This window comes from Schistocerca serialis, chromosome 5, assembly GCF_023864345.2.
Source record: "Schistocerca serialis cubense isolate TAMUIC-IGC-003099 chromosome 5, iqSchSeri2.2, whole genome shotgun sequence".
Classification (NCBI taxonomy): domain Eukaryota; kingdom Metazoa; phylum Arthropoda; class Insecta; order Orthoptera; family Acrididae; genus Schistocerca; species Schistocerca serialis.
In genome coordinates, this window is record NC_064642.1 from 481397697 (window position 1) to 481410733 (window position 13037).

Below are 13037 nucleotides of genomic sequence, written 5' to 3' on the forward strand. Positions count from 1 at the left end.
TGCATAAACGAACCAAGGGGAAAAAGCCCTAATAACTTTCATGGCTGTCGCAAGGATAGTGTTTGTGATTAATTATTTTCTACTTAATTAACGGAATGGTTGCTACATTTTTGCGTGCCATGCGTTGGTAAGACACCAAGAGATCTAAATTATCGTGAAATACATGTTAAAACACCAGAATCACTCTGAACGACATAAGCTACAACTCTTTCATGAAAAAAATCTTTCGAATATTACTATATTTCCAGCTTATTCCGTTGAAAGGAAGAGAATATAAACGCATTCCGTACGTGAGAAGCATATATTTCTGTTTTTCTGTTATCATATGCACTTCCTTGACATTGAAAAAAAATTGTGGAGGCCAATGATTCGACCTTTCTTACACCTCACTCGACTTTCTAATACGTGAATAACTTTGTAAATATGATTACTTTTGCTTCAAAAGCGAATGTGATGATTCTTCCGTTTGTGCCTCATTTAGCAGAAGTTGGGGAATTTTGTTTCTCCTGCGTTGGGAAACAATTTTATTGCTTTTGACGACTTATTATCAGGTCTGCGTGGTTTTCCCTTAGGCTGCATTTCAGATGGCTTGTTTGATACGTTAAGTAATTATTACATTACGTTAAGTAATTATTACATTCCACATAGTTTTCCTACGTCCCACATCTCACTGACTTGGCTGAAAATGTAGCGAACAAAGCTCTACTTTGTTGGATAGATACACAACGTCTCTCTGTAAAAGGTCAGGTCTTCTGGGTGTTTATAAGCAGGCTTTAGTTATTAAAGGAAACTACATTATTCAGTAAATGTATGTTCGTTAGAAGAGAGAAGTAAGTAAACTGTCCTGTAGTTCATCGTTTCGTAACTCCCGGGATTCTTGGGAAACTAAATAGTAAGAAATGACGTGTAATTTTTTAGTTACTGTAGATTTTTATGGTGCTACATACACTCCTTATTGTAAAAACTATGATACAAATCAGTATAAACTTCAGTATTCGCACTCATTCTATATCCTATTCATAAGTGTCACTTGCTGGCTGCTTGGGTTGCTGCTAGCGCTGGGAGTAACAAAAACGATACATTGTGTCGCCACTGTTGTGTTAGACCATGATAGACTGTGCAGTGAAATATTTTCTACTCATTTTATTTCCCGGAAAATATCCCCCAGCCAAAAAATTAGAAAATACACTTTGTATGTAAATACAATGGGATGTTGCGTAGATTTTGCAGTCCTCAATTAGGCGGGGGAAACTCCGCTCAAGCAACGTCCAGCTATAGCCTTCTAAAGGTGAATCGAGACATTCTTAGATCATAAACTCGCACGGTATCTAATGGCGGGCATTTGAGATTCATGAGAAAGTGTAAACAGTTATTCTGAAATGTTATGACTGGCTTGAGACTTACCGTCGTGTCAGGGGCGTAGTTGATTTTGTTCTTCTAGTATCTTGAGATTTACCAATAATGCTCTCTCTGTCAATTCGTCAGGTAAGTTTTAAATGCAGTTGGAAAATGCAACATAACCTTACACTTATTTATTTTTTTTAAATAGCGATTGCACCAATATTTATCCACAGGTCTCTCAGTTTTTACGTGATGGTTTATTGTTGCCGAGCAGTTTGTGTGAGGAGTGCTTGGCAAGATCACGACGCATTGAAGAGCTTAACGCATTCATACGCATTGAAGAAAAGTTGGCACGCGCACAGGCATCAGAATCGAATATTCGATATAAAGATGGTAAGCATGTCCTGTGGCATTGTTAGATTAGATGTAGTACCAGTTCAAATTGGTGAGGGATCCTGCATGATGTAGAACTTTCTGTGCAATATTTTGGTAATACATTTGTTGCCATGTCCTTATAATATTTGTTGTATTATAAATTACGCAATTCTTTGTGTCCTGTAGGATAGTATCTTTAGGGAACTTTTAACTTATTTAAAAATTATTCATTATCCACAAGAAAGTAATAATGTTTCTAGTTCACAACCAGAGGCAATATCTTATAGATGTCTACTTTTTCAATTGGAAATATTAACTGCAGGCTCTTATACAGTAAGTTCACTGGTGGAAACTTGCTTTGAGAAAGCCAGTAGAGCTCCAGAATAATGATAACATTATTAGCTTCTCCTTGCTTAGTGTGTGCTGTTGTTTCGCAAATGTATATTCAATGATGGGCTGCTCCAGTTGTTGGAATGTTTTTTTGAGTTAATACTGCTTTCACCCTTCCCATCTAGGCCATATTCAAATCCACTTGAAAATGGAATGCTTGTTAAAATCAGACCAGGTAATGGATTTAAAGAATATATAGAGTGGCCTTTTATTAATTAAATTATGTTTTCTTGGGGGGGGGGGGAGGAGCACACATTCTATGCATTCTGCAGATTGAAAGAGAGAGAGAGAGAGAGTGTGTGTGTGTGTGTGTGTGTGTGTGTGTGTGTGTGTGTGTGTGTGTGTGTGTGTGTTTGCTTGCTGCAGTATTATTCTGTGACAGTGTGTGTTAATTACTACCATAGCTCTAGTTTTGGTAGGAAAGTTTGGTAAGAACCCTTATGTTAAATAGAGACGTATGATTTTGACAGTTTTTTTCTGCAGGACCAAGAGTCCACTTCAGTTACCCCGGTGGTTGCACTCAATTCTGTTTTGTGATTTGATTGAGGAAAGTGAACATACACAACAGTCTTTATTATAACATTACCTTGACTTTATTTGTTTAATATGTCATTGCTAACATGCATTCAAACAGTTCTTTCAAAAAGGGATATATATGAAGTTCCTACTTCGGATTGTCTTCAATAGTTATTGTAGTTTGGACAATCTCTCGATGCTAGTCTGTCCTGTGCAAGCCACTTGATCTCTGAGTAACTACTAAAATTTACTTGAATTTGATTCAGGTTTGTTGTAGTTTGATGCCTCTGGACATGCCCTATCTACCAATTCCTTATTTTAGTCAAGTCATACCATACTTTTTTTTTCTCTCTCCCCAATTCCATTCATTACCTGCACACGAGTTATTCGACTGATCCAGCTGATCTTCAACATTCTTCTGTAGCATCCAATTTCAAAAGCTTATAGTCTCTTCTTGTGAGAACTATGCACCACCCACATTTCACATTAATACAAAGCTGTTCTTATCCATCTTACAATCTCTTTTCATTTCTCTATTGATCTTCCAAGTCCTTTGCTATCTCTGACATAATTACAATGTCATTGGCAAACCACCAAATTTTTATTTCTTCATCCTGAACTTTTAACTCCCTTTCAAGATTTCTTCTTGGTGCATTTCAGTTTGCTGAAGGGCTACATTAAAACCCTGTCTCACTTCTTTATCAACCACTGCCTCCCTTTGATGTCCTTTCACTCTTGGAGTAGCAACCAGGTTTCTGTACACGTTGTAAAAAAACTTTTAGCTCGCAGGAAAATCCAGGATGGAATAATGACACTTTATGAAAAGGATAGATCTTTATTCACCAGGTAGTGAAGATGTTGAGTCGCAGATAGGCACTACAGAAATGCAGCCAAACAAGTAAGGTTTCGGCCAGAGAGGCCTTCATATGAATTAGACAAAAGGCGCGCGCGTGCCCGCCCCCCCCCCCCCCCCCCCCCCCCACACACACACACACACACATTCTCTGGCTGCTGAGGCAATGAGTAGCGATCTAGCCTTTTCACAATATTGCCTTCATCTCCCAGGATTTTATCCCTTCTATCTTAAGAATTTCAAAGAGTATGTTCTAGTTAACATTTTTAAAAGCCTTCTCTGAATCTACAAAAGCTATAGATTTTAAGTTTCTTTATTTTGTTTACCTTCCAAGGTAAAACATAGTGTGAGTAATGCTTCGCAAGTCTTTACATTTCTCCAAAACTCAGATTGATCTTCCCCAAGATTGGCATATGCCAGTATTTGCAGTTTAAATAAATAATTCATGTACGTAAATAATTCATGTATGTAGTTTACAATCATTACTTACTAAAACTGATGGTCCAGTAATATGTATACCTGCCAACACACTTTTTTTTTAACTGTAAACATTATCTTGTTCTTGAAGTTTGATATTTGAGCAATGTTTTCCTAAGAAGCTCAATAATTCTGAGGGAATGTTATCTGCTCTATATGCCTTGTTTCGACTTAATTAAATTCGTTAAATTGTGCTATAAATAGTATCATCCATAATGCTAAACAGTTAAAATTGTCTCCCAGTTGCAGGTTGCCTGTCAGATCGCTTCCATGGATGACATTGAGCGGTGTCTTCAGCGATGCCTTGATCATCTTAACTCACAGACCATCAACAATGGCTCTCGTTTTTCCATTGGTAAAACTGTTTGTATGGATTTCTGGTGGCACAGTTGGTTTCTTCCACCTCTTTACATCTGGTGCCTGTTGCTCTTCCATTCATTGAAACTGCGAAATTCCTGGGGCTCATGCTCAATGGTCCTCCCACATGTCTTGCCTGCTGTATGCGATCCTTCAGTGTCCTACATGTCCTCAGTATTACTTCCTGGGGAGCAGATCGGACCACCCTCCCACCCTCCTCCGTTTGTACCAGTCCCTTGCACATTCGAAACATGACTATGGATGTTTTTTTTATGCATCTGCACATCCGTTCTTCTTACGCCGTCTCAATACTATCGACCATCGTAGCATCGGATTGGCTAATGGCGCCTTTTGCACTAGCCTAGTTGAGAGTCTGTATGCCAAAGCTGCCGAACTACCACTGTCATACCACCGTGACTTTCTCTGCCAAGCTTGACCACCCATCCTGTGCCGATTCCTTTGATGGGGCACATCCCTCTTTTCTGTTACCTTTTGGAGTTCGCCTTCAGCAGCTTAACTTCACACTCTCATTTTCCCAATGAGTGTGAACCCTGCACCACCTCGGCTTTGTGCGGCAGCCCTTGTTCACCTTGTCCTTCATTCGCTTTCTAAGGACGCTGTTCCAGCCTTGCTCTATCACCTTCAGTTTCACGACTTTTGCACGCAACTTCGTGATAGTACTTTCATGTACAGTGATGGTTCTTGGTCTGACCATGGTGTTGGGTGAGCCTTTGTCATTGGCACTGATATTTTTCGGTATCGGCTTCCAGAACATTGTTCAGTATTTACAGCAGAGCTCTTAGCCCTGTATCACCCCACATGGTACATATAGCAACAGAGATTTTTCAATTGTGTCATCTGCTCTGACTCTCTCAGTGCTCTTCAAAGATTCTGTGCTCCGTAACCATCCACCCCTTAGTGCAAAGGTTCCAGGAAAGCTGTCACTCACTCTTGATGGAACCACTGTGTTGTTTTTGTGGGCCCCAGTCATATGGGTCTGACAGGAAATGAGACTGCTGTCAAAGCTGCAGTCCTCATACCCCAGCCCACTAGTTCTTACATTCCCTCCAATGATCTCTGTGTTGCCATTTGTCAGCATGTGGTGTCACTTTGACACCACCACTGGTCCTCCCTTATTGGGAACAAGCTCTGGGTTATTAAGCTTCTACCTGCAGCTTGGATGACTACCTCTTGGCCCTCTTGCTGTGGGGAGATGATTTTAGCTAGGTTGCATATCAGGCATTGTCTTTTTAGCCATCGACATTTGTTAAGTGGTGCTCCCCCACCACTTTGTACTCATTACCCTCAACCTGTGACGGTCCGTCATTTCCTGATGGAATGCCCTCTTTTGAATCGCATATGTTCTCATTTGTGTTTGCCATCTGAGTCATTGGCTGTTTTAGCGAACTTTTTATCTGTCATAGCCATATATCTAATCTTTAATTCGGAACCTCCATTTCTCTATGGCGTATTTTATTGACGTTTCTCGAGTCCCTGTCTTTAGTTGTCTTCTCTTCCGTTGATTGGGATTAACGTGTAGATAGTTTTACCTCCTCTCTTTGTCGTTGTGCTCTACATTTCTGACATGGGTGTATATGACCCTAGTCATGTTTGCACCCTAAAACAAAACAAAACAAACCTGCCGTGTTATTATGGACATGAATGTTGCCAAACTCAAACAAGAATCAGCATTGCAGGGGATTGCGAATGTATAGCAAAGGACACCTAAGAATAATAGATAAATTGACAAGACTACCACCTTCATTTATGATCTTCAGCTCGCCGTTGCTACCTGAACACACCATGGCAGGTTTCTCCAACTAAGGGTTAGCCCTTATTTACCTAACCCTATGTGCTGTTTCAAATGCCAGCGTTTTGGCCTTACACTGCATTAAGTGCTCTGGGAGCCACACAGTCTGGAGCTGAGACTGCCCCGTTTTTTTGGAGAAATGCACAGTTCAGGAAATAAAAGTGATCAAGCAGAAGCCAAAGAGGAATATAAGGCAATGAAACCCTCTCTTTGCCACTTATGCTTTTGTGGTGCAGAAAGCTGTTCCTAAGGTTGACACAGACAACATCCAACATATCATTATCCACCACCAGCAACAGTATGTGCCAAAGCAAAGTTAAAGACATAGCGATCAAGGCAGCTATGAAGGAAGAGATCAGTAATGGTTTTGCAGTGAGCATCCTGAAAGTAGAGTGCTTCTCAACGTCCACTTTCTTCAAAGAGAAATGGCTGTCACGCCCGCCCCCGCCCCCCCATTCCCAAGAAAAATGGCTATCACCCCCCCCCCCTCCCAATTTCCCCTTCATCCTTGCTGGGAAAGAGAGCAGGGAAAGGATCTCAGCATCAACATTTGGATGGAAAGCTGTCCTGGTATGTCTGACTGAAGATGAGGACATCAGACCCAGGCAGCCCCTCAACCTCACCTCGCTCTACAAGCGCTTCCCACCCCGGTGCAAGGATGGGTAAATCACCACACTGTTGAAATGACTCCCATACTGCAGTGGAATGTGAATATGTTAAGGGATACAGGGCTGGTCTGGAGGAACTGAGGCTCCTTGTGCAGGGCAGACCCCTTTGCCTCTGTCTTCAAGAGAATTTTAAAGAGACGGTTACACCTGTACTTGGAGGCTATCACTACAGAAAAGACAACCTTAAGGTAACTGGGTGGAAGGTGGGGTTTCAGTGTTCGTCAAAGACACTTCTCACACTTCAATTGTCTCTTAACCACAATACTACGTATGGTTGCTATTCGGATAGTGGCCCATGTTGGCATCACGGTATGCTCTGTGTACCTACCACCCCATGAGCATCTTGACAGTGGGCTCCTCACTCATCTTCTTGGTACCCCCTCCATTTCTCCTTTAGGGTACTTGAATGCACACAATGCACTATGGGGTTCTGACACCACTTGTCCCAAGGGTCAGATTCTTGAGGACATGAGTCAAGCTAAACAATTTTTGCACCACTGCAGGTTTGTCTACATCCATAGACCTCTGCTTCTGCTCGCCTGCTGTTGCAGACACTGCAGAGTGGGGAGTGGATGATGACCTTCGTGGTAGCAACTACCCTATCTGGATCCATCTGCCTAATGTAGCAAATCCCAAAAGAAAGCCACGGAGATGGTTGTTCAAAAAGGCTTACTGGATGCTTTACAGGCTGTTAACTTTTTTGAGCAGTGTGATGGCATACAGAACTGAGTGGATCATATTACAGCTGTGATCCATGCCACTAATGCAACTGTCCCAAAGTCAATGGGAACACCTAGGAGGCGACTTGTCCCTTCGTGGAATGATGACTGTTGTTCTGCAATCAGGCACAGAAGAGTGGCTATGTGCAGAGTGTCATGCCCTACAGATGAAAACCTTGCAAACTTACGAATGGCATGTGCAAAGGTGAGATGAATAGTTCGGGAGAGTAAGCAGAGGTCAATAGTTCCTGAACTCCATCAACAGGTCCACATCCACAAGTAAAGTATGGGAAGCTATCAGGAGGATCTCGAGATACAGCTCTCGACTACCAATAGCAGCTGTACGAATACAACGTTCTCTTGTAACATCGCTGAGAGACATAGCTCAGACAATGACTGAATCATATAAGTACCTTATGGCCAAGTCTATCCAGGAGCCTACTCTCCACTGATATCAGGAGACACAGGACGAGCTGCTTTTGATTTCTGTTCCACCAGCATGGAGGAATACAACGAGCCTTTCTCTCTGTGAGAGCTAGATTGTGCATTGTCAGTAGCTTGTGATATAACCACTGGAAATTACCTGATAACCTACAGCCTGTTGAAACTGTTGGACCAACAGTTCAAGGAGGTCCTCCTTCAGCTCTAATGAAATTTGGATGATGGGAGATTTTCCCAACTCGTAGAAAGAACCTATTTTAATTCCAATTTTAAAACCAGGGAAGGATCGGACACACACGGCAGTTATCGTAGATTAGTGTGACAAGCTGCATAGGAAAGAAGCTGGAGCATGTGGTCAGTTGGTGCCTAGTGTGGGTTCTCGAAACCAGGTCCCTACCCACTTCTCCCAGTGTGGGCTCAGGAGGTATCACTCCACACTCGATAACCTTACCCTGCTCAAAGCAGCAATTCAACAAGCTTTCCTTCATAAGCAACACCTTATTAGCATTTTGTTTGGTTTAGAAAAGGCCTACATTACTACTTAGAGGCATAATATTTTGTCGCAGCTCTATCAGCTGGGATTCTGTGGATATCTCCCCGCTTTCATACGGGTCTTTCTCTCAGACAGATATTTTAGACACAAGGTTGGGAATGTCTTGTTTGACCATTTTAAGCAGGAGAATGGTGTCCCTCAAGGGAGTGTTTTAAGCATCACAGCATTCGCCATTCCTGTAAACAGTATTACGTCCACAGTGCGACATCCTGTACTATGTTCCTTGTTTGTGGGCAACTTCTCCATCTTATGTGCATCCTCCAGCCTTGCAATGGCTACTCGGCAATTGCAGTTGATCATCGTGTGGTTGGAGGGGGCAGTCTTATACCACAAGTTTTAAATTCTTTTTGAGGGAAACAGTTTTTGTCGATTTTAATTGTTCCTGCTGTTAATTGAACTTGCACATTTTAAAACTGGGGGACACCATTCTTACTTTTCGAGGAAGTTAACATGGCTGCCACATCTTAAAAAAACTGAAACTGAGATGTCTCCAGGCCTTAAACATTTGTGAGTCATAGGTCTTGGGGAACCGACAGGGCACATTTCCTCATACTTCAAAGGGCCTTTGTGCAACCCTGGCTTGAATATGGGTCAGCAAGGCCTTCATACCTCAAAATGCTGGCTGTGGTTCACCATGACCCTTTTGTTAGCCTCCACTGTCTATTTGATGTCTTCTTCTCATTATATGCTAAGTGTATACAACAGTGTCCATCCCTACATTGCCAGCATCCAGATATGTTGTACATTTGCCACTCAAATGGCTGTTCAATCATTGGCCGCAAGCAACAATGTCATTTGGGATCTCTGCAAGGGAGAGCTTTGAGTTATTACAGGTGTGTGTGTGTGTGTGTTTTTTTGGGGGGGGGGGAGCATTAATGTGTAAAGGCAAGGGTAGAGTAGGGAATCCCCCCCCCCCCCCCCCCCCGGCCCATGTTGCTTTTAGAACTGACTGCTTACAGGAAGCATTGCACTCAAGACTATATTTTTAAAATTGAATTTAACGAGATTTTACATAGCCACACAGATTTTAATACTTTTTACACAGATGATTCTAAGCAGAGATATTTTCTCGGTTGTTCTGTCATGTTCCCCAACATTGTCCTCAGTATAGGGCTCCCAGAGCAGTTTTCAGTGTATTATGTGGAGTAGTTTTTTTTTTCCTGAGGGCAGTGGAGCAGATGAGACGATGTCATGACAAGAATTTCCTCATCTGCTCAGATTCTAAAATGCCCTTCTAGCTACTGGACAGATGTACCCAGCAGATCGGTTGTTGCAACAAGTGCAGGACACTCTCCTTCTCTTGAAAGGCAGGACAAGGAAATAATTTTCTGCTGGGTTCCAGGGTACATAGGGATTCAGGGAAATGAACTTGCTGATGCAGGTGCCAAGGAGGCTTGCTGCCTTCCTCCTCCTGCTTGATATTCAGTCCCCCTGCAGGCAGTTACTTCATTTCTGACCAAAAAAGCTATGTGTTGGTGGGAGCCTCAGTGGCTGGAAGTGAGGAATAATAACCTACGTTCCATAAAAACTTCAGTGTGACCGTGGTTTACCTCTTTCCACCCACAATGTTCTGATGAAGTAGCCCTTACATGGCGTAGAGTGGGACGTTGCCCATTGACACATGGCTTCCTGTTATGTCAGGAGGAGTGCCCAGTATGTCAGATGTGGGATGCAGCTGTCAATAAGATCTATTTTAACCGAATGTGTTTCATGTGATGACCTTAAGGTTTAATGGAGTCTCCCACAGAATCCGCCGATTATTTTAATTAATAACGAGGCAATCGGCGTTCGTGTTTTAAGATTTTGTGCAGCGTCCAGAGCAAAAAAAATTTTGTGACCAATATTGTATGTGAAAGCTTAGCTTATCTTGTAGCTATACTGTACAAATATTTATTTAGACATTAACTTTTTCTATTTGTGTGTTAGTGATACTTGATGTGATGTTGCTATTGGCCGACATCATCATGTGTCCTACGCTCTGAATATCTACTGTTACTGAGTGGCGAGATTACATGACTTGCTATGATTTGTTGACAAAAGCACATTGCACAGCAGAATCTCAATTTTAGTACATCAAAAGCTACCATACTGTATTTGGCGGAATTCTTTTCTATACTTTCATAAATACGGGTTGTACATGTTGCTGCACATCCTTCCAAAACATTGTTTTTTGCTGCATTTCATTTCCTAAAGTGCCGGGAAGCTCTACATCGGTGAATACAGCTTTCACCATTCAAAGGATTAATAAGTTTCACAGCTCTGAGGGAAAGTATATTGTCACTTAACACAGAAGAAATACCATTTTACCTAGAGTATAGTGTATTTTCACCCAGGAAAAAGTGTATTTTTAACCCAGAAATATGAGAAAAATCTGGGAATTTATTTTTGTCCACATATGCACGCTGAAAACACATTACAGACAGAGTCCACAAATACAAGGGCTGTTCAAAAAGTATCCTACTTCTGTTTATGAAATCAGTCTTCATTCAGATGCAATTGTTTGATACTAGTCAGCTTCAGAGTAGTTCCCTTCAGCTTCTACACACCTCTCCCAATGCTGTTGCCACTGCTGGAAGCATAGATGAAAAACCTCTTTTGGTATGGTGCACATCAGTACCGTAGAATTTTGCATGTCTTTCGTGTTCTGAAATCTGATCTTTTTCAGTTTAGGGGAAAGCCAGAAGTCATTCAATGCTAGGTCAGGGGAATGGGGAGGCTAACAAACAGCAGCCATGCCGTTTGGCCAAAGGAGTCTGAATTAATTGAGAACAATGAACAGGTGTGTTGTCTTGGTGGAGGTGCCAGCTGCCCACTGCCCCCAAGTCCGACTGTATGGATCTACTTTATGAAGGCAATACAGGAGCTCTTGGTTGTACTCCTTACTGACGTTAGTACCATCTGAGGCATAAGCATGATGGATCACGCCATTGGAGTCATGCTTTCACATTGCTGCAGACCAGCTTCATTTTTATTTGGGTCTAGGGTATGATGGCTGCTTCCATTGTGATGACTGGAACTTTGAGCCTGGATCATACCCATAAGCCCAAGACTCATCGGCAGTGATCACTGTGTTAAGAAATTTGGGGTTTACTGTTCATAGTACCCAGTATGTCATGTGCATCTGCTCAGTTGTTGGCAATTTCGGCACAAGTTTTGCTGAGGTCCTCATCAGGTCCAGTTGTTCCGTTAAAGTGCAATCAATGGATGCAGTACTAATTTTATCATTGTCTGCAAGTTCTGTGATTGTGATTTGTCTATCCTACATCACTGTGGTCCTTCCGTGATCAATTACCACTTGATATGTGAAAGATGAGGGCCTACCCGAATGTATTTCTCTTCACTGGTGAGCAGCCAACCTTGAAGCAGTTGTGCCACTCCTTTATCTGTGTGGTACCCATTGCTTCGACCCCAAAGACTTGCTGAATCTTCCAGATTGTTTCAACTTGAGAATCGCCGAGTTTGAAACAAAATTTGATGCAATAACATTCCACTTTTTCTATCATTTTGCCCACAGCACAAAATCTGATGACTACCACTTACTTGTGTTCACTTGTCAATGGCTAGCCAGTGATTGGATGTTTCCACAGTTGTGAAAAATATCTGGCATGTTCACCATGTATACCTACAAACAGAGAGAGTGCATGCACCCCGATACCATTGTTGGTTTCAAGAATCAAGAATAAGGTGATATACTTTTTAGACAGCCCTGGAGATATAACTTCATTTATGTGTAGGAGTTCAATTCTTTAAAGAATTGGCAGGGGGGGGGGGGGGGTTACTGGTAAAATACTGAACATTGTCACCAGAAAAGCAGCAGTTATCAATTATGTATCAGGATCCCACAGTTTGTAGGAACGTTTCTGGAGGTATGTGGCATTAGATATCTATGCCCAGATCACGTAATTCGCTTAAATAATGGGCTGCTGATTTGTGTACGCGGTGATGGCACCTGATAGCGACCCAGATGGGTTCCATGGGGTTTGTTTACCAAGACATCAATGTGAACTCACTATAATGCTCCTCAAATGACTGCAGCATTGTTCTGGATCCGGGACATGGACAGTTATGCTGCTGAAAGATGGCATCATCGTCAGGGAAGACATCAAACATGAAGGGATGCAGGTGGTTCACAGCTGTCAGCGTGTCTTTGATTACTATCACATGTCCCACGCAAGTGCAGGATAATGCCTCCCATAGCATAATAGTGCTCCCACCAGTCTGCGTCTATGATGTGCTGCATGTTTCAAGTGGCTGTTGAGCTCGATGACGGTGTTTGTGGATACAATCGTGTGAGATTCATCCAAAGAGCCAACACATTTCCATTGATCGACATTTGAATCCCGATGGTCCCATGCCCATTTCAAGCCCAATTGGCAATGTCGTTAAGGGTCAACATGTGAAAATGTAGGGGGTGGTCCGCTGCGGAGCTCCATGTCTAACAATGTATGGCGAATGGTGTGCTCCAAAACATTTATGCATGCGCCAGGATTGTGTTCTTTTGGCGGGCATGCCATAGACCACCATCTATCCTACTTTA

General features: G+C 42.2%; 1 protein-coding gene across 1 annotated transcript in view; it reads left to right on the forward strand.

Annotated features, from left to right (window-relative positions):
* Positions 1-1136: 1136 nt before the first annotated feature.
* Positions 1137-13037, forward strand: part of LOC126481113 (glutamyl-tRNA(Gln) amidotransferase subunit A, mitochondrial) — a 154408-nt gene continuing 142507 nt past the window's right edge. Inside the window, exons 1-2 of the mRNA XM_050104646.1 lie at positions 1137-1485; positions 1575-1734. Coding sequence (XP_049960603.1) covers positions 1462-1485; positions 1575-1734 — 184 coding nt within the window. The 5' untranslated portion in view covers positions 1137-1461. The remainder of the gene's footprint in view (positions 1486-1574; positions 1735-13037) is intronic.